General features: G+C 46.4%; 1 protein-coding gene and 1 long non-coding RNA gene across 2 annotated transcripts; both read right to left on the reverse strand.

The window, feature by feature from the left end:
* Nucleotides 1–945: 945 nt before the first annotated feature.
* Nucleotides 946–12,852, reverse strand: LOC140420689 (uncharacterized). Its single transcript, XR_011946510.1, has 2 exons — nt 12,280–12,852; nt 946–6,198 (listed from the first exon to the last, which is right to left on the reverse strand). It is a non-coding gene; the product is annotated as an uncharacterized lncRNA (long non-coding RNA).
* A 2,243-nt stretch (nt 12,853–15,095) lies between these two features.
* LOC140420688 (uncharacterized) lies at nt 15,096–22,318 on the reverse strand. The gene is made up of 2 exons (XM_072504684.1): nt 22,168–22,318; nt 15,096–19,434 (listed from the first exon to the last, which is right to left on the reverse strand). The coding sequence occupies exon 2, from the start codon at nt 19,065–19,067 to the stop codon at nt 17,892–17,894; it is 1,176 nt and encodes a 391-aa protein (XP_072360785.1). The 5' UTR covers nt 19,068–19,434; nt 22,168–22,318; the 3' UTR covers nt 15,096–17,891.
* Between the last annotated feature and the right edge of the window lie 2,708 nt (nt 22,319–25,026).

Raw genomic sequence — 25,026 nt, forward strand, 5'->3', positions numbered from 1 at the left:
GCTATTTATTCTCAAGTAATTTTCTGTTAGTTTTTTTATCCATGTTGTTTCATTAATAAACAATTAACAGTCAAAATATTTGATTTTGTTGGATTTTTCATGATTAGATTGATGTAGTTCAGGGAAAGTGGGTGAGAGGTTGACAGGCTCTTTAACAGAAAGTGAGTCCCTCTAAGGCGATTGGCAAAGGAACCAGAGGGGTAGAGGAGATGTGATTTTTCTTTTGACATGCAAAATGCGGTTCAGGTTCTGATTGACTCATTTATTGAGGCTCCTTGAGGGAGTAACATGGGATGTCAACAAAGGGGAACCTGCAGATGTGGTTTATTCAGGTTTCCAGAAGGTATTTCCCAAGGTGCCACATCAAAGGTCTCTGCACAACATAAGAGCTCATGGTGTAGAGGGCAACATGTCAGCAGGGATAGAGGATTGGTTAGCTCATAGGAAGCAGAGAGTGGGTATAAATGGGTCATGTTTGGGTTGGTAAGATGTGACAAGTGGAGCATCACAAGATCAGTGCTGGGCCCTCAACTATTTACAATCTATATTAATGAGTTGAATGTGGTTAAATTTGCTGATGACACAAAGAGGGATTGGAAATTAATTTGTCAAGTGGACTTGGAGAATACAAAGGACATCAAATAGGTTAAGTGAGTGGGAACAAATTGACAGATAGAGAATAACTTGGGAAAATGTGAATGTGTCCACATTATTTAAATGGGAGAGAGATTACAGAACTCTGAGGCGCAGAGGGATCTGTGTGTCCTGATACAGGAATCACAAGTTAGTTTGCTGTGTTACGACACCCTGGGCTAGTGCGCTGTCAATTCCAGCCCCACGTGCCCCAGAGTCACAGCACTAGTCAATTAACCAATAATTCTTACAAAAATACCCTATGTCTTTGGCCCTTGGCTGCCCAATAATCAGTCACCATGGTTGCAAATGTAAATACGATTACTGTTTATTTATAACAAGAACAATAATAAAATATGCAGCAAACACAACTGATTTACAATAAGCCAATTCCTAATTCCCACTTTAACCTGCCCCCAACCTCTACACACACAGAGACATACAAACACCGAGGGGTGGAAAGGGATAAGATCAGAAGTGAAAGAAATTCTTTTTTTCAGATGATGATTTTTAGCACACTTTACTTCACAGCAAGCTTGCAGGTTAAAGTCTTTAGTTTACAGTCTGTAGTGATCTTCTCTGTAGGTTAATTTGTTCACGTTCTTTGTAGTTTAGAAATGCAGTACTCACACTTTTCTGGAGACACACCTCACCTCTGTTCAAACTTTTCTTTCAGTTTGTGGTTTGTATTCAGGTCTCCGTGGTTTCAGGAATATAGCACCCACAGGCTATCTGGGAAGAGAGATAGCACTCACAGCTGCCTTCTGGAGAGAGAGTTAGTCAGTTCTGCCTCTTGTGCTGCTAGAATCAAACTGAAAGCTTGGGACTCTGAAAAACATCCCAGTGGGATAGGATCCAATCACCGCCTGTTACCTAGGAGCACAGCCGTTTGGACCAATTCATTGGCCACCAGCGAATCAATCAAACCGAGTCCCAACCCCAATTCTCACACTGGTGCCGAAAGATCTTCAGCTCCAGTTTAAACCAGTACAGGCACCTGGATTCTTCTGCTTGAATTAAAGATACAGGCTGCTTGCCTTAAAGTGACATGTCCATTAATCATCCATGGACCAAAAATGTAACGGCAGAAATTACAGCTGGTACAGCAAGTGATGAGGAAGGTGAATGGAATATTGTTATTTATTGCAAAGGGACTGGAATATAAAAGTTGGGGTGTTTTGCTGCAGTTGTACAGGGCCTTGGTGAGACCATGGGCTGGATTCTCCACTGACGGGATTCTCCATTGCACCGGCAGCGCACTCACACCCGGGGATTTCCAGACGACAGGCTGGCAACAATGGGAAACTCATTGTCCGTCTGGCAGGACGGAGAATCCCGCAGCTGGTGAGGGCGCGCCACAGGACGGGGAATCTCGCCCCATATTTAGAGCACTGTGTACAGTTTGGGTCTCCTTATTTCAGAAATAAGATAATTGCATTAGAAGCAGTTCAGAGGAGGTTGACTCCCAGATTCTGGAATGAGGGGGTTATCGTCTGAGGAAAGGTTTGACAGGTTGGGACTGTATCCATTACAGTTGAGAAGAATGAGAGATGATCGTATTGAAACACGTGAGATCCTGAGTGGAATTGACAGAGAGAATGCTGAGAGAATGTTTCCCTTGTGGCAGAGACTAGAAATCGGGGAGACCCGGTTAAAATCTGAAATGTCCAAGCAGCCACTCAGTTCAAGGGCAATAAATTCTGGTCCAGCGACTCCCACATCCCATTCAGAATTTACAAAACTCTCTCCACAAAACCTCACTCAATTTCACTCCATTATTGTCCAGTTCTGGCTCCGCCTGGGGTAACATCTACTCCATATTTTCTTCTCCTGAAGGAGCACCATGAGTTCCAGGTTACTGGTACATTAGGACAGATGCTTCAAGCAACAGATCAAACATGGATGTAAAAGATTCTCCAGCTCTCTCTTTGTGGACAGTTCTTACTCAGTATTATTTCTCCCAAGCCCTTCATTGTCCCATTATCGCTTTAATTTCACTCCCACTTTGCCCATGTCCAGTGTGTTTCATTCTATCCTGATTGTTTTAAAGTCAGTTTCTCTCTGGAGTGTGTGTCAATGTCTTGATGATGTCACAATGGTGTCTCAATCTCCTGGCCACATTAACCATTTCATCTCCTGCTGTGTCTCCAGTAGCTGTGTGTGTTTGGGACCCGGTCTTCAGTCCATTTCACTGTGAATTTAGGCTTGTTATTTTTCACATGGAACAAATCACAACTGCACACCCACACCGGTATCCCAAAATCATGTCACATTTTTTTAACTCTCAGATGCGCTGAAGATCAAAGTGAGTGTCTGTCTTTCTTATCTGCCCTGTTATGGTGCTGATATTTCATGTTGTGGCTGGGCTTTCAAATGTGGATTTCTTTAAAACAAAGTTCATGGGCCAGGATGTAAATATTTCCAGGAGAAAGTGATCAATTTATTAATCCCATCTAAACATTCCAGACTTTCACTGGAACACAGGTGGATACCAGATTGATATAGGTTTGCCTTTCAGTCGTCAATGGTCAGACGCTCTGTACCATTTGCCAAACTGGACTATTTGACGAACTGCGTGTTTTAATTAACATCCCTCTTTCCTCCAGTTGCTCTACTGTGGGTAAAATCCCTTTGGTTGGGGACGGGTTGATGGGTATTGTTTGGTACACGGTGGAACATTACCAGTGAATGATGCTGGTTCCATCTGTAATTGGCCACAATCATTCTTATCTTTTGCCACATTGGATGTTCATAAAGCTGATCTTTCCTGATGGTTCTGATTGACCATGTTACTGTCCCATTTTCAAAGCTTAAGGGAGAATTCAATTAGGATCAAATATCCAGACCCAGAATAGCCTGGTCCACTGGGCCTATCCAGACTGAAGATATCAATTCACGTGAACCAAATTCTATTGACATGGGTTGAGTTCTTTTAATAGTATAATTATAATCTTTATTATTGTCACAAGGAGGCTGACATTAACACTGCAATGAAGTTACTGTGAAAATCCCCCAGTCGCCATATTCCGGCACGTGTTTGGGTACACCGCGGGAGAATTCAGAATGTCCAATTCACCGAACAAGCATGTCTTTCGGGACTTGTGGGAGGAACCCGGAGCACCCGGGGGAAACCCACGCAGACACGGGGAGAACGTGCAGACTCCGCACAGACAGTAACCCAAGCCTGGAATCGATCCCGGGTCCCTGGTGCTAACCACTGTGCTACCGTGCCACCCCATTAATAGATTGTAGCATTTTCCCACCTTCTGATGTCAGGCTAATGGGTCTGTGGTTCCCCGTTTACTCTCTCCCTCCTTAAATTGTGGGGTTACATTTACCACCTTCCAATCTGCAGGAACCATTCCAGAATCTATAGAATTGTGAAAGATGATCACCAGTGTATCCACTATCTCTACAGCCGCCTCTTTCAACACTCTGGGATGTCGAGCATCACGTTTGAGGGTTGATTAACTTTCAACCACATTAATTTCTCCAGGACTACTTTTTTACTTATTAATCTCATTCAGTTCCCAATCCTCAGGCTTACTACTATTTTGGCCACTTTATGAGCCTCTTCCTTTGATCTAATGGAATCTTTAACTTTTCTTGTTAGCCGCGGTTGCATCACTTTTCCTGTTGGATTTTTTTCCCTAAAGGAATCAATTTTGGTGTATATATGTGAAATGAGTTGCAAAAGTCCCAGAAGACCATAGGCTGCTCTCCCCTTTGAGAGAGCGAGAGAGAGAGACAACTGGTGGTTTAACCTGAGGGTCACCACACCTTAGGCGAGGGGCAATGTTGCGAAGGTGGACCCTTCATGGATAACCTCAGCCAGTACGACAGTTGAATCCCTGCTATTGGAGTCACTCTGCATCATGAACCAGCCATCCAGCCAACTGAGCTAACTGACTCCCCCAGTAGATGAATAATAATGCCTGAAAATATTAGCTATTGCCTGTCTCCCATCATACCATTTAATGTGGTTTCCCAGTCTACCTCAGACAACATGTCCCTCATACCCTGATTGGGTGTTCACCCAGATAAATTAAACAAAAAACATGTAACCACCAATGTCCATCTTCATGGCAATGTGGCATGATTTACGGGGATCCAAACAGAAATGCAAACTGAATATCTTCTCTCTTCGAAACACCGCCTCACTCAGTGATCCATGTGACATTTGAAACCAGGTATTCGCAACAAGGCTCAAAGAGCATCAGCCATCTGGAGGCAAAGCCATAGGACTGCCAAGTCGAGCAGAACAAAACCCTACAACCCTCCCCATTGACCAACTGACAGAATGAACAAAATACAGTCCTGGATGTAACTGAGAGCAGAAACAATAACAGCAATAGCCCTTGTAATCACTTGTGAACTTGTTGGTGTCTCAGCAGGTGCGATGAATCATGGATTCCCTTCTAACACAGAGGGGAATGGCCTCTACCCAGTGTGAACCCGCTGGTGTGTCTGCAGGTGGGATGGATCACTAATTGCCTTCCCCTACTCAGAGTACGTGATTGCCTTCTCCCCATTGTGAACTCGCTGGTGTCTCTTCAGGTTCGATAAGTCAGTGAATTCCTTCCCACACTGAGAGCAGATGAATGGCCTCTCCCCAGTGTGAACTCGCTGATGTGTCCGCAGTTTGGATGACTCACTGAACCCCTTCCCACACTGAGAGCAGATGAACGGTCTCTCCCCAGTGTGAATTCGCTGGTGAGTCCACAGGTGGGATAACTGGGCGAATCCCTTCCCACAATGAGAGCAGGTGAATGGCCTCTCCCCAGTGTGAACTCGCTGATGTGTCTGCAGATTGGAGAACTGAGTGAATCCCTTCCCACACTGAGAGCAGATGAACGGTCTCTCCCCAGTGTGAACCCGCTCGTGACTTTGCAGGTGGGATAACTGAGTGAATCCCTTCCCACACTGGGAGCAGGTGAACGGTCTCTCCCCAGTGCGAACTCGCTGGTGACTCTGCAGGTGGGTTAACTGAGTGAATCCCTTCCCACACTGAGAGCAGGTGAATGGCCTCTCCCCAGTGTGAATTCGCTGGTGTTTCTTCAGTCTGGAGAACAGAGTGAATCCCTTCTCACACACAGAGCAGGCGAATGGCCTCTCCCCAGTGTGAATGCGTCGATGAGTCTCCAACTCAGATGGGAATCTGTATCCCTTCCCACAGTCCCCACATTTCCACGGTTTCTCCATGTTTTGGGTCTCCTCGTGTCCCTCCAGGATGGACGATCAGTTAAGGCCTCGTCCACACACAGAACACACAAAGTGTCCGGTCTCTCCCCGCTGTGAATGGTGCAATGTTCGTTCAGGCTGTGTAAATGTTTAAAGCTCTTTCCACAGTCAGTGCTCTGGAACACTCTCACTCGGGTGTGTGTGTCTCGGTGCTTTTCCAGTCACATTGATGTTTAAAATATTTTGATGCTGACAGATTCGGCAAACATTTCTCCTTCTAGATTCAAAGGCCGATGATACTCAGATCCCAAGGTATCGAGTGACTCTGTAAGACCGAGACGTGACAATTGAGATTTCTGTCTGGAATTCCTCCTCTTGTAATATCTGTAAAAGGAGTTTTCAAAGTCAACACTCAGTACAGGATAGAAATTCAGAACAGAGAATTCTAGTTTCTATGGAACATTCCTTCCTCTCATTCCCCAATACCTCGTCTCCAGGGAGCGGACTCGGAGGGGCAGGGTATCGGAGCAGTGACTGTAGGAAGGATGAGCTGGCTGGCCACTGCACCCTGGTACAGGAGGCCATTCAAGCGGGGGGAGGAAGTGGTCGTTGTCGGGGTTTCTATAATTAGGGGAACTGATAACATCCTTTGGAAGCAGGACCGAGAGTCCCACATGGTATGTTGCCTGCCCAGTGCCAGGGTGAGGGGCATCTCTAACCGGCTTGAAAGGATATTGGAGAGGGAGGGGGAGGATCCAGTTGTTGTGGTCCACATTGGGACAAACAGTATCAGCAAGACTAGGAAAGAGGACCTGTTTGGGAATATCAGAAATTAGGAACAGAATTAAAGAACAGGTCCCAAGGATTATAATCTCTGGATTATTCCCTGAGCCACGTGCAAATTGGCATAGGGATGAGAAAATTAGAGAAGTAAACACGTGGCTAAAGGAGTGGTGCAGGAAAGAGGGGTTCCATTTCACGGGGCACTGGCATCAGTATTGGGACAGGAGGGATCTGTACCGTTGGGACGGTCTCCACCTGAACCGATCTGGGGCCAGTGTCCTCGTGGAAAGGATAAATAGGGAGGTCAGAAGGACTTTAAACTAACAAATGGTGGGGGAGAGGAAGGCCTCAGGGGAACTCAATACAGTTCCAAAAACAAGTAGCAGGATGGTCTGGACTGGGTACCAAATATACCGGTTATAAAGTTTACAGGAGGGACAGAGAATATGGCAGAGGGGGTGGAGTAGCCTTACTGATTAGAAATACTATCACCTCAATGGTGAGGGTTGGATTTGTTTATTGTCACATGTACCGAGATACAGTGAAAAGTATTGATCTGTGTACAGTTCAGACAGATCATTCCATACATGAGAATACACAGGGCAAACATCAATACACAATGTAAATACATAGACACAGGTATCGGGTGAAGCATACAGGAGTGTAGCGCTACTCAGTGGAGGAGATGTGTGAAGAGATCAGGTCAGTCCATAAGAGGGTCGATTAGGAGTCTGGGAACAGCGGAAAAGATGTTTTTGAATCTGTTAGAACATACAGTGCAGAAGGAGGCCATTCGGCCCATCGAGTCTGCGCCGACCCACTTAAGCCTTCACTTCCACCCTATCCCCATAACCCAATAACACCTCCTAATCTTTTTGGTCACTAAGGGCAATTTATCATGGCCAATCCACCTAACCTGCACGTCTTTGGATGTGTTCTCAGACTTTTGTATCTCCTGCCCGATGGAAGAAGTTGGAAGTGTGAACAAGTCGGGTGGGAGGGGTCTTTGATTATGCTGCCCTCTATCCCAAAGCAGCGGGAGGTGTCGACAGAGTCAATGGATGGGAGGCGGGTTTGCGTGATGGACTGGGCGTGTTCACGACTCTCTGTCGTTTCTTACAGTCTTGGACCAAGCAGTTGCCAGGCCAGGCTGTGATGCTGCCAGGTCGGATGCTTTCTATGGTGCATCTGTAAAAGTTGGAAAGATTCAATGTGGACCTGTCGAATTTCCTTAGTTTCCTGAAAAAGTATAGGCGCTGTTGTACTTTCTTGGTCGTAGTGTTGACGTGGGTAGACCAGGACAGGTTGTTGGTGATGTGCACACCTCGGAATTTGAAGCTGTAGTCAATGAATAGGAGACTGATGTCGGAGTCCTTGTTGTCGAGATGCTCCAAGTGAGTGTAGCGCCAGGGAGATGGCGTCTGCTGTGGAGGATATAATGAGGGGAAGGATCCAGCGAAGACCATGGGCTGGATTCTCCGTCGGCGGGATCCTCCGCTTTCCGGCAGCGCACTCATGCCCGCGGACTTCCCGACAGCATGGGGGTGCCCACAACGGGAAACCCCATTGGCCAGCTGCCAGGACGGAGAATCCCCTCCCACATGGGTGGAACTGAGGAACAAAAAAATCTCAAACTGTAATGGGTGTTGTGTATCGACCGTCTGGTTAGCTCGGAGGTGCTAGATTGTATAAAGGCCGAAATTAGGCGAGTGTGTAGCAAAGGCAGAGTAGTATTAATGGGGGATTATAACTGACACACAGATTGGGAGGGGCAGACAAGCAACTGTCAGAAAGGGAGTGAATTTCTGGAATGTGTCTGGGATAGTTTCCTGCAGCAATATGTTCCAGATGTAACAAGGCGACAGGCAATATTATATTTAGTTATGAGTAATGAGCCCAATTTAATTAGCAGCCTATCTGTGCACGAACATTGATCACAACATGATTGAATTCAGTGTAGTGTTTGAAAGTGAAAAGCACGTTACAGATAGTAGAATTTTAGACTTGGGTAAGGCTGACGTTAACGGGATGAGACAGAGACTGTCCACGGTAAACTGGGGAGATCTGTTAATGGGTCAAACAACTGAAGATCAGTGGAGCATATTTAAAGAAACATTTAACGAGATACAGAGCAAGTATATACCCCTGAGAGGAAAAGGCTCCATTTCACAAAAAAAAAACAGCCACGGACAAATAAAGAGATTAGGGACAGCTTAAAACTAAAAGAAATAGCGCACAAAAATACAAGACACAGGACAGATCCAGACGAATGGGATAGGTACAAGGACCAGCAAAGGATCACAAAGCAGCTTGTGAGAGCGACTAAAAGGGATTATGAAAGGAAACTTGCAAGGTTCATCAATATCACTGAGAAGAAATGTTTCGTTATATAAAGGGAAAGCGGGTGGTGAAGAGCAATGTAGGCCCAGTAAAAGCTGGAAATGGAGATATTGTCAGTGATAATGGGGGAATGGCAGACACGCTGAACAATTACTTTGCCTCAGTATTTACAGTTGAAAAGGAGGATAACTTGCCATAAGTCCCGAAAAAATTAATAGTCGATAGAGGACAGGGACTTGATACAATTAACATAATGATACCGATACCATCACTAACTAGGAAACTGAAGAGTGACAAATCCCCAGGACTTGACGGTTTCCATCCGAGGCTGTTAAAGGAAGTCGGGGAGCACATTGTAGATGCCCCAACGATAATCGTCCAGAGTTCCCTAGATTCAGGAGTAGTCCCTCTGGATTGGAAAATTTCACTTTTTGAAGTGCGGATACACCAGCGAGTTCACACTGGGGATAGGCCATTCACCTGCTCTTAGTGTGGGAAGGGATTCACTTTTTAAGAAGGGTGAAAGGGGAAAAACAGGGAATTACAGACCAGTTAGCCAAACACGACATGGTAGCACAATGGTTAGCACTGTTGCTACACAGCCCCAGGGACCCAGGTGCGATTCCCGCCTTAGGTCACTGTCTGTGTGCAGTCTGCACGTTCTCCCCGTGTCTGCGTGGGTTTTATCCTGGTGCTCCCACAAGACCCCAAAAGCCGAGCTGTTCGGTGAATCGGACAGTCTGAATTCAGTCCCTCAGTGTTAATGTAAGCCTACTTGTGACACTAATAAAGATTGTTATGAACATCTATGGTGGGGAAACTGCTGGAATGTATAATCAGGGATAGGGTAACTGAACACTTTGAAAAACATTGTTCGATCAGGGACAGCCAGCCTGACTTATTTTACTGAATCTTTTGAGGAGGTGACTAAGTAGAGGACAGGGGACTGTCTATGGATGTCATTTATACGGACTCCCAGAAGGCATTTGATAAAGTCCCACACAAGAGACTGTTAGTTAAGGTGGAAGCCCTCGGAGTTAAGGGCAAATTATTGACACGGTTAGGAAATTGGCTGAGTGGCAGGAGAGTGTGGGGATATGGGTATTTAATACGGGACAATGAAGAGTATAACACCGAGTTGTAGACAAACAAAACTTATTTTATTTAACATTAACTATATACACAACTCCAGTTGCTGAGTTAGGAGAGATTACTCAAATTTGACCTCTTCACTTTTCAGGATTAATTTCAATTTGCCACTGTTCTGCCATCTAACCAGCCCGTCCATATCATCCTGAAATCTGAGGCGTTCTTCACCATTTCCCACACCCCCAATTTTTGTGTCATCTGCGATCTTATCATATCTCCAACATTCACATCCAGATCATTGATGTACGCTCCGAACAACATGGAACCCAACACCGATCGCAGTGGAACACCATTGGACACAGGCTTCCAGTCACAAAGACAATCTTTGACCATCACCCTCTGCCTGCTGCCAGGAAGCCAATTTTGGTATCAATTTGCCCTGGAGCCCATCTTGACCAGTCCCCCATGTGAGACCTTGTCACAAACCTTACTGAAGTTTTTCCGGGCTACATGTGACTGGCACGGAAGTACAGTTGGTAGCACTTTGCTCCACAGTGCCATGGTTCCAGATTTGATACCCGGCTTGGGTCAGTCTGTATGGAGTCTGCACGTACTCCCCGTGTCTGTGTGGGGTTCTTCCGGGTGCTCTGGGTTCCTCCCACAAGTCCCGAAAGACGTGCTTGTTAGGTGAATTCGACATTCTGAATTCTCCTGAGTGCACCTGAACAGGCGCCAGAATGTGGCGACTAGGGGATTTTCACAGTAACTTCATTGCAGTGTTAATGTAAGCCTACTTGTGACAATAAAGATTATCAACTGCACTACCCTCAACGACACACTTAGTCACCTCCACGGAAAATGCAAATGAAATAGAATCCACAGAATCCTTCTGCACTGACCCTCCGATAGAGCATGCTACCCGGGTCCACTCCTCCTCTCTATCCCCTTAAACCCACCTACCTTTTGGACACTAAGGGGTAATTGTTCATGGCCAATCCACCTATCCTGCACATCTTCTGGACTGTGGGAGGAAACTGGAGCGTCCGGAGGAAACCCATGCAGACAGGGGGAGAACGAGCAAATTCCACACAGTGTATACCTTAGATCTCTTCCTTTCCAATTCCCCACCCTCTTCCTTCAAACCAACTTTCCCCTTCTGATTTCCTGCTTTAGAGTCAGAGAGTTTTATAGCACAGAAAGATGCCCTTTGGCCCATCGTGAAAATGCTGCCTGTTCAGCCACAGCAGGTCAAAGATGAAAAGAGAGAGCAACAGCTCAGCACTTCATGAAGACAGGTAGCCATTTGATATGACCCTCACTGCTACCAGCTCAGATACAACACTGCACAAACTTAGCAGCCACTATAGAGTTGGGATCAGCTGTGGTGACACACTGGACTGGATCCAGGACAGGGTGAAATATAGTTTGCTTGCCAGTTCATTGGAGGGTGTGGTCAGAGATGGGTGCTGCTTTGGGTGGATCAGATGAGGATTTTAATAGGCACTGATGAGGGTGTATATTGAGATGCTGGGTGGATTGTCTGGCTTGTCAGACAGTCTCCTCTTCACTGTCAAGCAGCATGTAGAGGTCTGGCTCCAAGTCTCCAAATTGGCAGAGGACATTGTGCAGAACGTGCCCTGTCCACAACCTCAGCTCCATCTCCTTGTTCTGGTGCAGAACCAGAGGCACTGCTATTGCTGCTCTGAAACCTGTTACAGTCTTTGTTTGGGTAGGTCTTTATAAGACATAATCTTCCTTTGACAAAGCCATGCTAACTAGCCTTTTTAAAAATAAATTTAGAGTACCCAATTATTTTTTTTCCGATTAAGAGGCAATTTAGCGTGGCCAATCCACCTAACCAGCACATCTTTGGGTTGTGGGGGTGAAACCCACACAGACATGCTGACTATCCTTAATTAGTACTTGCCTTCGCAACAGAGATTAATTCTGTCCCTCAGAATATTTTCCAATAATTTCCTGACCACTCAAGTTAAACTCACTGGTCTGCAATTGCCTGGATTTTCCCTACTTCACTTCTTGAACAATGGAACCACATTATCGGTCCTCCAGTCCTCTGGCACCGCTCCTGTGGCCAGAAAAATTTGAAAATTGTCAGTGTCTGCAATCTCCTGTCTTGCTTCCCACAGCAGCCTGGAAATATCTCATCTGGGCCTGGGGATTTAAACAAGTCACCAATAAAGGGCAGAATAAGAACATAAATTTAATGGGGAGAAAAGAAAGGGTTTTACTTACAGACGTGAGAGGAAGTTTCAGTCTGTGTGAAGCTGGAGGAGCAGCAGCTTTGCTGGGCAGATAGTGAAGGAAGCTTCGTGCAGCCAGTGACACAGGCCCCAGACTCTGATTGGCTGGAGGATCAGCGCCTGTCCAGTCGTCCACAGTTTCCCATTGGCCAATCTCCGTCATGGAGACAATGAGGGGACGGACCTCGGCGCACGTGGGGTGGGCGGGTATTTGACCTCCCGACGCTGAGCTCCTGTCCAATCCGGAGTATTTTGTTTCTGTGACCAGGGTGTTGCTCTCAGAGTGCTGAGAACGCCCCTCTGGGTCATTGTGACGTCCCAAAGAAGCCCTGCCTGAATCACTCTGTTCCACGGTGACGTTTCCGGGTTCCAGTGCGCAGGCCCGGCGGGCGGGCACGAGAGCCCCGACCCCTCCTGTTGTTCCCCCTCTCCCTTCCCCTGCACATCCAGCAGACAAGGTTTCCAGGCAACCGGTTGACGCTTCCGGCCAGAGCGAGAACTAGCCCAGTGATCTCCATCTCCACCCAGCCCGGGACTGCGCATGTCCAAGGGCGGTAGGGAACTGCGCCGTGCAGAGGAGAGTCCACCCTCTGACCTTCCTGCTCAGGTATTGGCTATTGAGAAACTGGGAGGACCAAAAGGACTTTGGTCCTCCAGCCAATCAGAGCACTGCCTTTGTGTGAATGAAGATTGAATGAAGCTTCACACAGACTGAAACGTCCTCCTGTCTCCAACATCTGTGAGGAAAACACTTCCTTTTCTCCCCCTTTCCATTTCTTTTCGCATCCTGACCTTCAATTGGTCACTTGCAGCAACTGAAGGGAAAGGAAGTGAATCCAGGGAGGGTGCAGACTCTGGAAAGCTTGGCCCAGGTCCCTCTCTCTCTCTTAAAGACATTGACATCCTTTGCTCCCTCAGCTTGACACATTTATTTGGCTAAAAGAATGGTCTCTTTCCCAATGTTCACAATTAAAGGGCTGGTTTCCCCAGGAGATGGCTGACATTTAAGGGTCAGTAAATTAATATTAGCCAGAGATAGGTCTAGTGTTGTTATATGGTACAGATTAGATATATTATTTATGGTTCTGTAAAGTACATTTATTATTATTTCTAGTAATGTAATATTGTACTGTAACTACATCATATATTTTCAGTAATCTGTTACCTCACATGGTTGTTAATCTCGGGATTTCTCTTCCACAGGGACCAGTGGAGTCTAGAGGTCATTGAATATATTCAAGGATGAGTTAGACAGATTTAGTTTTTCAATTTAAAGAGCCCAGTCTTTTTTTTTTTCAATTAAGGGCCCCCATCCCTTGGACATGTGCATTTCTGGGCCATCTGCCTGCATGGCAGATAGAGCAGTTTCTCCAGCACGGGGGAATTGTTTGGAGCCCAATATCTAATCTCCTGGGACTGGGATGAAAAGTGGGGGGAGTGGGGGGGGTGGCATTGACCTCAACCTGACACAAAGTACATGCAGGTAGTCACTGGGTTTGATTGTGACACCCCCCCCCCCCCCCAAAAACATTGAAGTCACCAAGGAATATGAGGGTAGTGTGGGTAAATGGAGCTGAGGTCGATTGGCCATTGAGCTCATTAAAGGATGGGGCAAGTGGGCCAAATGGCCGACTGCAGCTCCTATTTGTTATGATCTCTGTGTCCAGGACAGGAAGCAGTGAGCATAGATCTGTCAATCAGCACCTTCAGGAGAATTGGGAGGGAGAACGGAGGGAGAGTGTGTTGGATGGATATTTACAGCTTTTGAGGAATGAGAGAGGGAAGAATGTTCCATAGGAACCAGAATTGTCTGTTTTGAATGTCTATCCTGTACTGACAGTGCTGACTTTTGTAAATTGTTTTTCCAAGATATTAGAAGTGGAGGAATTTCAGAGAGAAATCTCAAACGTCACATCTAGATCTGACAGAGTTATTCGATTCCTTGGGATCTGAATATCTTCGGCATTTGAATCTAGAAGGAGAAATGTTTGCTTGAGCTGTCGGCATCAACAGATTTTCAACACCATTGTGACTGGAAAAGCACCGAGACACACACACACCCGAGTGAGAGTGTTCCAGAGCACTGTCTGTGGAAAGAGATTTAACCAGTTACGCACCCTGAAAAAACATTGCAGCATTCACAGCGGGGAGAGACCGTACATGTGTTCCCTGTGTGGGTAAGGCTTCAATTGTCCAACTTCGAGAGACACAAGGAGACCCAAAACATGGAGAAACCATGGAAATGTGTGGACTGTGGGAAAGGATTCAAGGCCCCATCTGCACTGGAAGCTCATCGACACATTCACACTGGGGATTCACCTGCTCTCTCTATGGGAAGGGATTCACTCAGATATCCAGCCTGCAGGGACTTCATACTGGGGAGAAGCCGTTCACCTGCTGTCAATGTGGGAGGGAATTCAGTGATTCCTCCACCCTGCAGAGACATCAGCGAGTTCACACTGGGGAGAGGCCGTTCACTTGCTCTCAATGTGGGAAAGGATTCAGTGATTCATCACACCTGCTGAGACACCAACAAGTTCACAAGTGATTACAAGGGTTGGAATTTGCTGTTATTGTTTCTGCTTCAATTATATCCAGGACTGCATTTTGTTCATTCTGACAATTGGTCAATGGGGAGGGTCGGAGGGTTTCTTTCTGCTGGACTGGCCGATCTCCCGACTTTGCCTGCAGTGGGCTGTTGCTCTTTGAGCCTTGTTGCGAATACATGGCTTCAAATTTCACAAGGATCTATTGTACCAAAACCATAGTGTGTCTCTAACCCTTATACGCTGGACAAATTACCATAAGTTGTATCAGACAATAATATACTTTATTTACGATCACACAATTGTTACTGTTAATTAATCACACACACATGCAAGTTGAACTCTAAGCTAATGCACACAAGACCTTAACTTAACTTTCAAGTGACTGGCAAGTACGGGGCAGATATGGCCTTATCTGGAGTCCGCAGTGTTGAAAGTCTGTTGCTGGTCGTTGTTATACTCGGCTCTGGTCCTTCCATCGATGGCGTGGATGGTTTTCCTCTTCGGTCGGTGAAGGGTCACTGTTGTTGGTTACTGTTGAGAGCTGCTGTCGAGAGAGCGAATGGTGGGCTGCGCAGCACCTTTTATCCCCAGGAGTTTGAGCCCCTTTGGGCGGTCCCAGGTGAAGGCCCAATCAATCGATCAGGGCTTGATCACCTTGATCGATAATGTTCAATTAAATCCGCTACCTTGCGGGGCTTGTCCTGACCGGCCATGTCCGTTGGTGTCCGAGGCACGTATGCCTTCCCAAATGAGGAAAACTGACGCCACCAAATCTGCCACTTTGTCAATTTCCATTTAAGCCCATTGTCCCGGGATGGCCTTTCAATGGCCTTTTTCCTCGGTTGTTAAGACAAACCAGCTTTTTGTCTATTTGGAAGCTGCAGCCTGTCTGTCCCTGAACTTGGCCACTTTTCCCAGCATCCTTTGCCAGACGCCACTTTAGGCGGCCACATATCCCTCCTCTTGATCCTGAACGCGAAGCGTGGTAGATCACAGACTTAGAAGCAATACCTGCCCAGCATCCCCAGTCACCTGTCTATTAAGTAAGGCCCCAACACTAAACTCAGTTACATATTACAGATACTACTCAATTCAACCTTACAATTACACACTTAACTATATGGGCAGCTGCTGCTCCACATCCCAGAGTGTTGAAAGAGGTGGCTGGAGAGATAGTGGATACATTGGTGATCATCATTCAAAATTCAATAGATTCTGGAATGGTTCCTGCAGATTGGAAGGTGGTAAATGTAACCCCAATATTTAAGGAGGGAGAAAGAAAATGGGGAACCACAGACCCATTAGTCTGACATCAGTAGGAGTGAAAATGCTACAATCTATTATAAAGGATGTGATAACATACAAATTAGGAGCAGGAGTAGGCCACTCGGCCCCTCGAGCCTGCTGCACCATTCAATAAGTTCCCGGCTGATCTGATTGTAACCTCAACTCCACATTCCCACTGACCCCCCCGATAACCTTTCACCCCCTTGCTTATCAAGAATCTATTCAACTCCGTCTTCAAAATATTTAAAGACTCTGCCTGGTTCATCTTTGGCACTGGTATGATGGTGGTCTTCTTGAAGCAGGTGGGAATCTCAGAACGGAGTAGAGAGAGGTTGAGGATGTTCACGAACACACCCGCCAGTTGGCCTGCGCAGGATCTGGGTGCATGGCAGGGACTCAGTCAGGACCCGCCGCTTTCCAAGGGTTCACTTTCAAGGCGGCCAAACTGACTTTGGAGGCTGTGACGGTGGGCATGGGTGTGCCCAAGACAGCTGGGACAGATGACAAAGGTTTGTTGGTTTCCTGCTCGAAATAAACATCAAATGCATTGAGTTTGTCAGGAAGGGGTGCGCTGTTGCAAAAGATTCTACTCAGCTTTGCTTTTTAGCGCATTATGTTGTTTAAGCCTTGCCACAATCGATGAGAGTCCATGATTCTCGCTTATTCCGGACAACTCTTCTGTTGTCGCTTGGCATCCCTGTTGGCTTTGCAGAGGTTGTACCTAGATTTTTTTGTATAGGTCAGGGTTGCCGGACTTGAATGCCTCAGACGTGCCCTTCAGTCGGGAGTGAATCTCCCGATTAAACCATGGGTTCGGGTTGGGTAACGTACGTACTACCTTCTTTGACATACAATCTTCTACAGACTTGCTGATGAAGTCTGTGATGGTGCTGGGATACATATTTAGGTTGACTGCTGAGTTCTTGAATATGGACCAGTCGAGAAGGAGCTCTTCTGTTGCCTCAGACCAGCATTTGCACAACCTTCATCGCCAGATTCTCCAGCTTAAGTTTCTGCTTGTATGCCGGGAGAAGGAGCACCGTCTTGTGGTCCGATTTTCCGAAGTGCAGTCAGGGAATGGATCATCAGGCGCTCTTGATGTTTGTGTAGCAGTGGTCAAGGATGTTGGGGCCCCTGTTGGGACAGGAGATGTGTTGGTGGAATTTTGGCAGTGCACTCTTGAGGTTGGCCTGGTTAAAGTCCCCGGCCACGATGAACAAGGCCTCCGGGTATTCTGCTTCATTGTTATTGATAGCGGTTACAATTCATCAAGCGCCTTCTTCACTTCCGCCTGGGGTGGGATGTAGACCGCCATGATGATGGCAGAAGTGAACTCCGTGGAAGGTAGTATGGACGGCACTTCACAGTCAGGTATTCCAGATCCGGAGAGCAGTAGTTCGCCAGGGTCACCACGTGCTAGCACCAGGAGTTGACGAGGAGACAAACCCCTCCACCCACTCCAGGTTCAGTCCTGGATGTGATTAACAGCAGGAATAACAGCAGAATCTAACCCGACATCACTTGTGAACCCTTTGGTGTCTCAGCATGTTGGACGACTGAGTGAATCCCTCCCCACAGTGAGAGCAGGTGAATGGCTTCTTTCCAGTGTGAACTCGCTGGTGTCTCCGCAATCTGGATGATGTTTGAAACCTCTTTGTCGCAGTGAGAGCAGCTGAACAGTTTCTCCTCAGTGTGAATGCGCTGGTGGGACATCAGTACCTGAGAGCTTTTAAACCCACTCCCACAGTCGGAGCATTTAAAGGGTCTCTCATTGCTGTGAGTGACACTGTGGCTCAGCAAGTGATGACCGAGTGACACTTTTCCCAGTCGGAGAGGTGAACGGGCTCTCCCCGGTGTGACCTCGCTCGTGTTTCATCAGGTTGGATGAGGATCTAAACCTCTTCGTGCATCGAGAGCAGCTGAACGTTCTCTCCTCAGAATGAACGCGCTGGTGGGACATCAGTAGCTGTGAGCTTTTGAAACCCCTCCTGCAGTCAGAGCATTTGAAGGGCCTGCTCTTGGTGTGAGTGACATTGTGTTTCAGCAGGTTGGATAAATGAGCAAATCCCTTATCACACACAGAGCAGATGAACGGCTTCTCCCCGGTGTGAACCCGCTGGTGTCTCTGCAGGTGGGGTAACTGAGTAAATCCCTTATCACACACAGTGCAGATGAATGGCCGCTCCCCGGTGTGAACTCGCTGGTGTCTCAGCAGGTTGCCAATGTCAGTGAATCCCTTTTCACACTGAGAGCAGGTGAAAGGCCTCTCCCCAGTATGAACTCGTTCGTGTCTCCGCAGGATGCCAATGTCAATGAATCCCTTTTCACAGTGAGAGCAGGTGAAAGGCCTCTCCCCAGTGTGAACTCGTTCGTGTTTCCGCAGGCTACTTATGTTAATGAATCCCTTTTCACACTGAGAGCAGGTGAAAGGCCTCTCCCCAGTGTGAACTCGTTCGTGTTTCCGCAGGCTACTGATGTTAATGAATCCCTTTTCACACTGAGAGCAGGTGAATGGCCTCTCCCCAGTGTGAACTCGTTCGTGTTTCCGCAGGCTTCCAATGTCAGTGAAACCCTTTTCACACTGAGAGCAGGTGAAAGGCCTCTCTCCAGTGTGAACTCTCTGGTGGCTCTGCAGGTTGCATAACTGAGTGAATCCCTTCCCACAGTCAGAGCAGGTGAAAGGCCTCTCCCCAGTGTGAACTCGTTCGTGTCTCCGCAGGTTGCCAATGTCAGTGAATCCCTTTTCACACTGAGAGCAGGTGAACGGCCTCTCTCCAGTGTGACTGCTTTGATGCCTTGCCAGCTTGGACGGGGCTGTGAATCCCATCCCACACACAGAACAGGTGAACAGCCTCTCTCCAGTGTGACTGCGTTGATGCCTTTCCAGCCCGTATGGGCCTTTGAATCCCTTCCCACAATCCTCACATTTCCATGGTTTCTCCATGGTCCGGGTGATCTTGCGTCTCACTGCGTTGGGCGATCAGTTGAAGCCCCGTCCACACACCGAACACCTGTACAGTCTCTCCCTGCTGTTAATGGTGCAGTATTTTTTCAGGCTGTGTCACTGGTTAAAGCTCTTTCCACAGTCAGTGCTCTGTAACAGTCTCACACGGGTGTGTGTGTGTGTCTCAGTGCTTTTCCAGACACACTGATGTTTAAAATCTCTTGAAGCAGACAGAATAGACAAACATTTCTCCTTCTAGATTCAAAGGCCGATGATCTCCGGTTCCCAAGAATTGAGTGACTCAGTCAGTTCTTGACGTGATATTTAGTTTGAGATATCCGCCTCAAACTCCTCTCGTTCGAACTTCCTGCAATCAGATTTTACAAATCATTGTCAGTACAGGATAGAAACTCAGAACAGACAATTCTAGTTTCTATTGAACATTCTTTCCTCTCTCTTTCCCTGAAATGCTCTCAATCTCCAACCCACACACTCTCCCTGCATTCTCACTCTGCTGTATCTAATATTCACCCTCCCAATTCTCCTGAAGGTGATGATTCAGGCTGATTGACAGATCCAGGACTTTAACCAGGCCAACCTCAAGAGTGCACTGCTTCCTGTCCTGGACACAGAGACCTGAAATCTTCATGCAGGCTGCCAGACAGATATATGTCTATATTACTGGATGAAAAATGTGTGTAATATACAGCCTGTATTCACTTACTTTCCCTCCCAATTTTCGTGAAGGTGCTGATCAACAAATCTCAACTCACTAAAACCTGTACAACCGTAGAGAATCTCCATATAAGTACATTTACTGATTAGAGATGGGGAAATTCTGAGGAAGAATTTTATTTAGTCATGGAGTGGTCATGACAGGGAACTCACTGCCCACAAGGGTTGTGGAAGTCCAGATGATCAATAATTTAAAATAAAATAGGATGGTCACTTGAAGAAAATAAACTTGCAGGTGAACAGGGATATCGAGGGGGAATGGGACTGACTGGATTGCTGTACAGAGAGTCAGCATTGACTTGAGTTCCCAAATGGATTCTGAAGTGCTGCAATGACTGTATGACTGGAAATATATAATGTAGGTCCAGTACTATTTACAAAACTAGAAATAATAATCCATGTATTTTATTACAGAACCATCAATAATATATATAATACATACCACATAACAACACTAGACATATTTCTGTCCGATAGTAAATTTTTAAAAATTAATTTACGGGATGTGGACAATGCTGGTCAGGCCAGCATTTATTGCCCATCCCCAGTTGCCCTTCCGAAGTAGTGGTGAGTTGCCTTCTTGAACTGCTGCAGCCTGGAGGTGTAGATATATCCCCTGTGCTGTTTTTAAAAAAATTGTTTTTTATAAATTTAAAGTACCCAATTCATTTTTTCCAATTGAGGGGCAATTTAGCGTGGCCAATCCACCTACCCTGCACATCTTTGGGTTGTGGCGGCGAAACCCACGTAAACAAGGGGAGAGTGTGCAAACTACAGACGGACAGTGAGCCAGAGCCGGGATTGAACCTGGGACCTCGGCGCCGTGAGGCAGCAGCGCTAACCACTGCTCCACCATGCTGCCCTACATCCCCTGTGCTGTTAGGGTGGGAATTCCAGGATGTTGCCCCAGGGACAGTGAAGGAACGGCAATGTATTTCCAAGTCAGGGTGGTGTGTAACTTGGAAGTGAACCTCCAGGTGGTGAGGTTCCCAGGTATCTGCTGCTCTTGTCCTTCTAGATGGTAGTGGTTGTGGGTTTGGAAGGTGCTGTCTGTGGAATCTTTATGAGTTACTGCAGTGTATCTTGTAAATGGTATACACAGCTGCTACTGTTTTTCGGTGATGGAAGGTTTGAATGCTTTGTCCTGAATAGTGTCGAGCTTCTGGAATGTTGTTGGAGCTGCACTCATCCAGCAAAGTGGAGCGTATTCCATTACACACCTGACTTGTGCTTGTAGACAAGCTTTGGGGCTTCAGGTGGTGTGTTACACACCTTGGATTCCCAGCGTTTGACCTGCCCTGGGAGCAACAGTATTAATATGGCTATTCCAGATCAGTTTCTGATCAATGGTAACCCCCAGGATATTGGTTGTGGGGGATTCAGCGATGGAAATGCCACTGAATGTCAAGGGGTGTTGGTTAGATCCTCTCTTGTAGGAGATGGTCATTGCGTGGCACTTGTGTCGTACAAATGTAACTTGCCACTTATTAGGCCAAGCCTGGATATTGTCCAGGTCTTACTGAATTTGGACATGGACTGCTTTGTTATCTGAGGAGTTGAGAATGGTGCTGAACATTGTGGATGACTGCACATCACCACTTCTCACCTTATGATGGAAGGGAGATCATTGATGAAGCAACTGAAGATGGTTGGGCTGAGGAAACTGTCCTGACAAACTCCTGCAGTGATGTCCTGGAGCTGAGATGATTGACCTCCAATCACCACAACCATCTTCCTTTGTGCCAGGTGTGACTCCAACCAGTGGAGTTATCCCCCGATTCTCATTGACTCCAGTTTAGCTAGGGCTCCTTGATGCCATACTCGGTCAAATGCTGCCTTGATGTCAAGGGCAGTTACTCTCACCTCACTTCTGGCATTCAGCTCTTTCGTCCAAGTTTCAACTAAAACTGTAATGAGGTCAGGAGCTGAGTGACCCTGGCGGAACTCAAACTGAGCGTCCGGGAGCAGGTTATTGCAGAATAAGTGCCACTTAATAGCAACTTTGATGACTCCTTCCATCACTTTGCTGATGATAGACAGTAGACCCACAGAGAAGTAATTGGCTGAGTTGGATTTGCCCTGCTTACTGTCCCCTTAAATGTCAGCCATCTCCTGGGGAAACCAGCCCTTTAATTGTGAACATTAGGAAAGAGACCATCCTTTTAACCAGACAAATAAATGTGTCAAGCTGAGGGAGCAAAGGATGTCAATGTCTTGAAGAGAGAGAGAGACCTGGGCCAAGCTTTCCAGAGTCTGCACCCTCCCTGGAATCACTTCCTTTCCCTTCAGTTGCTGCAAGTGACCAATTGAAGGTCAGAATGAGAAAAGAAATGGAAAGGGGGAGAAAAGAAAGTGTTTTACTCACAGATGTTGGAGACAGGGGTCTGTGTGCGGCTCAAGCTCATTCAGGGTTGGAGGAACAACGGCTTTGCTCGGCAGAAACCTCCATGTCCAGCTTCCGCATTGAGACAATGGGGGAGCTCTGATTGGCGGAGAAACAGAGTCCTTCCGGTCCTCCAATCTTCCCATTGGGCCCAAGTCAGCGGTAAAGCCAGCGGGATTGAGCTCACCCTGCACATGCGCAGATTCCCCTCTCCCCGAGACATGCGCAGTCCTGGGTTGGGGGAGGGGCTTCTCGCTCTGGCCGGAGCTGTCAGCTGGTTGCCTGGAAACCGTCTCGACGATGTGCTGGGGGAAGAGGGAACAGACGGTGGGGGGGTCGGCACCCTGGGCGCTCAAATGCAGTGACGCCACTGCGGAACGGATTTATTCCTATTGGCTGGTTTAGAGGACGAGCTCCTTTGTGATGTCATAATGTGGAGGTTCGACAATGAGTGTCAGACGAAAACTTCCTCCTCTGGGCAACATCTGGGAGCAAATCAATGTCTCCCCCTTTCATAAGTTATAAGATATAGGAGCAGAATTAGGCCATTTGGCCCAACCAGTTTGCTCTGCAATTCTATCATGGCTGTGCTCATCCTGGCTTTAATTCCACCGTACTGCCAGTTCTCCATTACCCTTCAACCCATTAAAAATCTGTCTTCTCGAAATCTGGATTTAGCCCTTTACATAAATTGTGTGACATTCATGGAAATTTGCCAACTGGAGCGTTATTCTCAGTTAAATTCAGTCCTCAGCTCCATCGCTGTCTGTCATTGACATGAGCAACAGAGAGACAGAAAGGTGCCCGAAGCTCAAATGGGAAGTCAAACCTTGCGACTCGAAACCAACACCTCAACATTTGTCAGTCAAATCCATGTTATTTATACTGGGGTTTTTATTATTACATTTAGGCACTGGAGGCAAAGGATGGGGGCTTTAAAGGGTAGCTTTCACTTTCTAACTTTGTATTGTCTATAGTATCAGCCGTGGCTAAGTGGGCAGTTTTCTCACCTCTGAGTCAGAAGGCTGTAGATTCAAGTCCCAGTCCAGGGACTGGAGGACAAAAATTACATCCAATATTCCTCCTCGCAGCACTGAGGGAGTGCTGCACTGTCAGAACAGCCTTCTTTTAAATAAGATGTTCAACTGAGGCCCTGTCTATCCCTATCAGATGGATGTTAGAGATCCCACGGCCACTATTTTGAAGAAGAGCAGGGGAGTTACCCCAGTGTCCTGGTCAATATTTATCCCTCAATCAACATCACTAAAAACAGATCACCTGCTCATTATCACATTGCTGTGTGTGGGATCTTGCTGTGTGTAAATTGATTGCCACGATTCCTACATTACAAAAAGTGATGACACTTCAAAGTACTTAATTGGCTGTGAAGCACTTTGGGACGCCCTATGGTTGTGAAAGGTGCTATAGAAATGCAAGGTTTTTAATTGAAGATACTGATCTTGTCATCGAGAACATAATTAATTTCAGCCACCCCCAACTTACCATTTAATAAATTCACTTTAGTTTGGACAGCATTTAAATCAATTAAGACAAAGGCAGAATTTTCTGGATAGTAAATACAAAAATAAGTTTATGAAAAGAAAAAGGTTTACTGAACTTTAAGGCATTGACTTTTCCAACTTCATGTGGGGGATCAGTCTGTAGAAGCGTAACCCTCTCTGGCTCCTTTGACAGTCATTTCCTTGGAACTCGGCCTCAGGAGTCTTCAGTACTTGGCCAGCAAGGAAGGCGTTCAGAACCTCTACTTTTATCACCAAAGTGACCATTACCTCATAACATGACAATTGGTCAATTTGGTCACTAGATTAATTGAATTGGATCCCCAATTACTGACACCTCCTTCTCTCATTAACTTAGGCAGAAATACAATAGAACTGTTTCATACTGTCCTTTTATCTGCTTCTATATAATCCCTTATTTTACAATATCATATGATGAGGTTAATCTGACCTTGAAGGTCTCTCTTGCCAGTACTTTTACCTTCATTACACATTCCTTCTTTAAAAATTTATAAATTTAAACTACCCAACTATTTTTCTCCAATTAAGGGCAATTTTGCGTGGCCAATCCACCTATCCTGCACAATCTTTTTGGACTGTGGGGGTGTGACCCACGCAGACGCGGGGAGAATGTGTAAACTCCACATGGACAGTGACCCTGGGCCGGGATCTAACCCGTTCTCGGCACCGTGAGGCAGCAGTGCTAACCACTGCACCACCATGCAGCCCAAAACATTCTTTACATATACAGCAATTAAGCTTTTTAAGAAATTTAGAGTACCCAATTCATTTTTTTCCAACAAAGGGGCAATTTAGCGTGGCCAATCCACCTACCCTGCACATCTTTGAGTTGTGGGGGCGAAACCCATGCGAACACGGGGAGAATGTGCAAACTCCACATGGACAGTGATCAAGAGCTTGGATCGAACCTGGGACCTTGGCATTGTGAGGCAGCAGTGCTAACCGCTGTGCTACTCTGCTGCCCTGCTTTTGCATTTTTACAGCAAATAAAAATCAGTCTTTTACGAGAACTGCTGATTCATTATTGATTCATTCATTGTAACTGAATTAAGGATCAATCAGCTGTTACTGATTGGTGGCTAAATAAAACAGTAATCTTTAATTAATATATTTGGTCACTCCAAGGTACATTGATTCAAAAAGACAGTTTGTGAAAGACAATAGCTTTATTTCTTACTCATCTTGATTGGATTCAACAAATAGCCTTGTGGTTGAGCCAGATATTGGCACAATTTAATGTTCTCTTTCTTGTCAAAATTATTGAAGAATTTATTTATTTCAACAATTAATGCTCACTCAG

The sequence above is a fragment of the Scyliorhinus torazame genome, chromosome 5 (genome assembly GCF_047496885.1).
Source record: "Scyliorhinus torazame isolate Kashiwa2021f chromosome 5, sScyTor2.1, whole genome shotgun sequence".
NCBI lineage: Eukaryota > Metazoa > Chordata > Chondrichthyes > Carcharhiniformes > Scyliorhinidae > Scyliorhinus > Scyliorhinus torazame.

Bases quoted from the DNA above. Each gene is read 5' to 3' on its own strand.
- LOC140420688 (XM_072504684.1), bottom strand. From the start codon at position 19,067: ATGGAGAAACCATGGAAATGTGAGGATTGTGGGAAGGGATTCAAAGGC.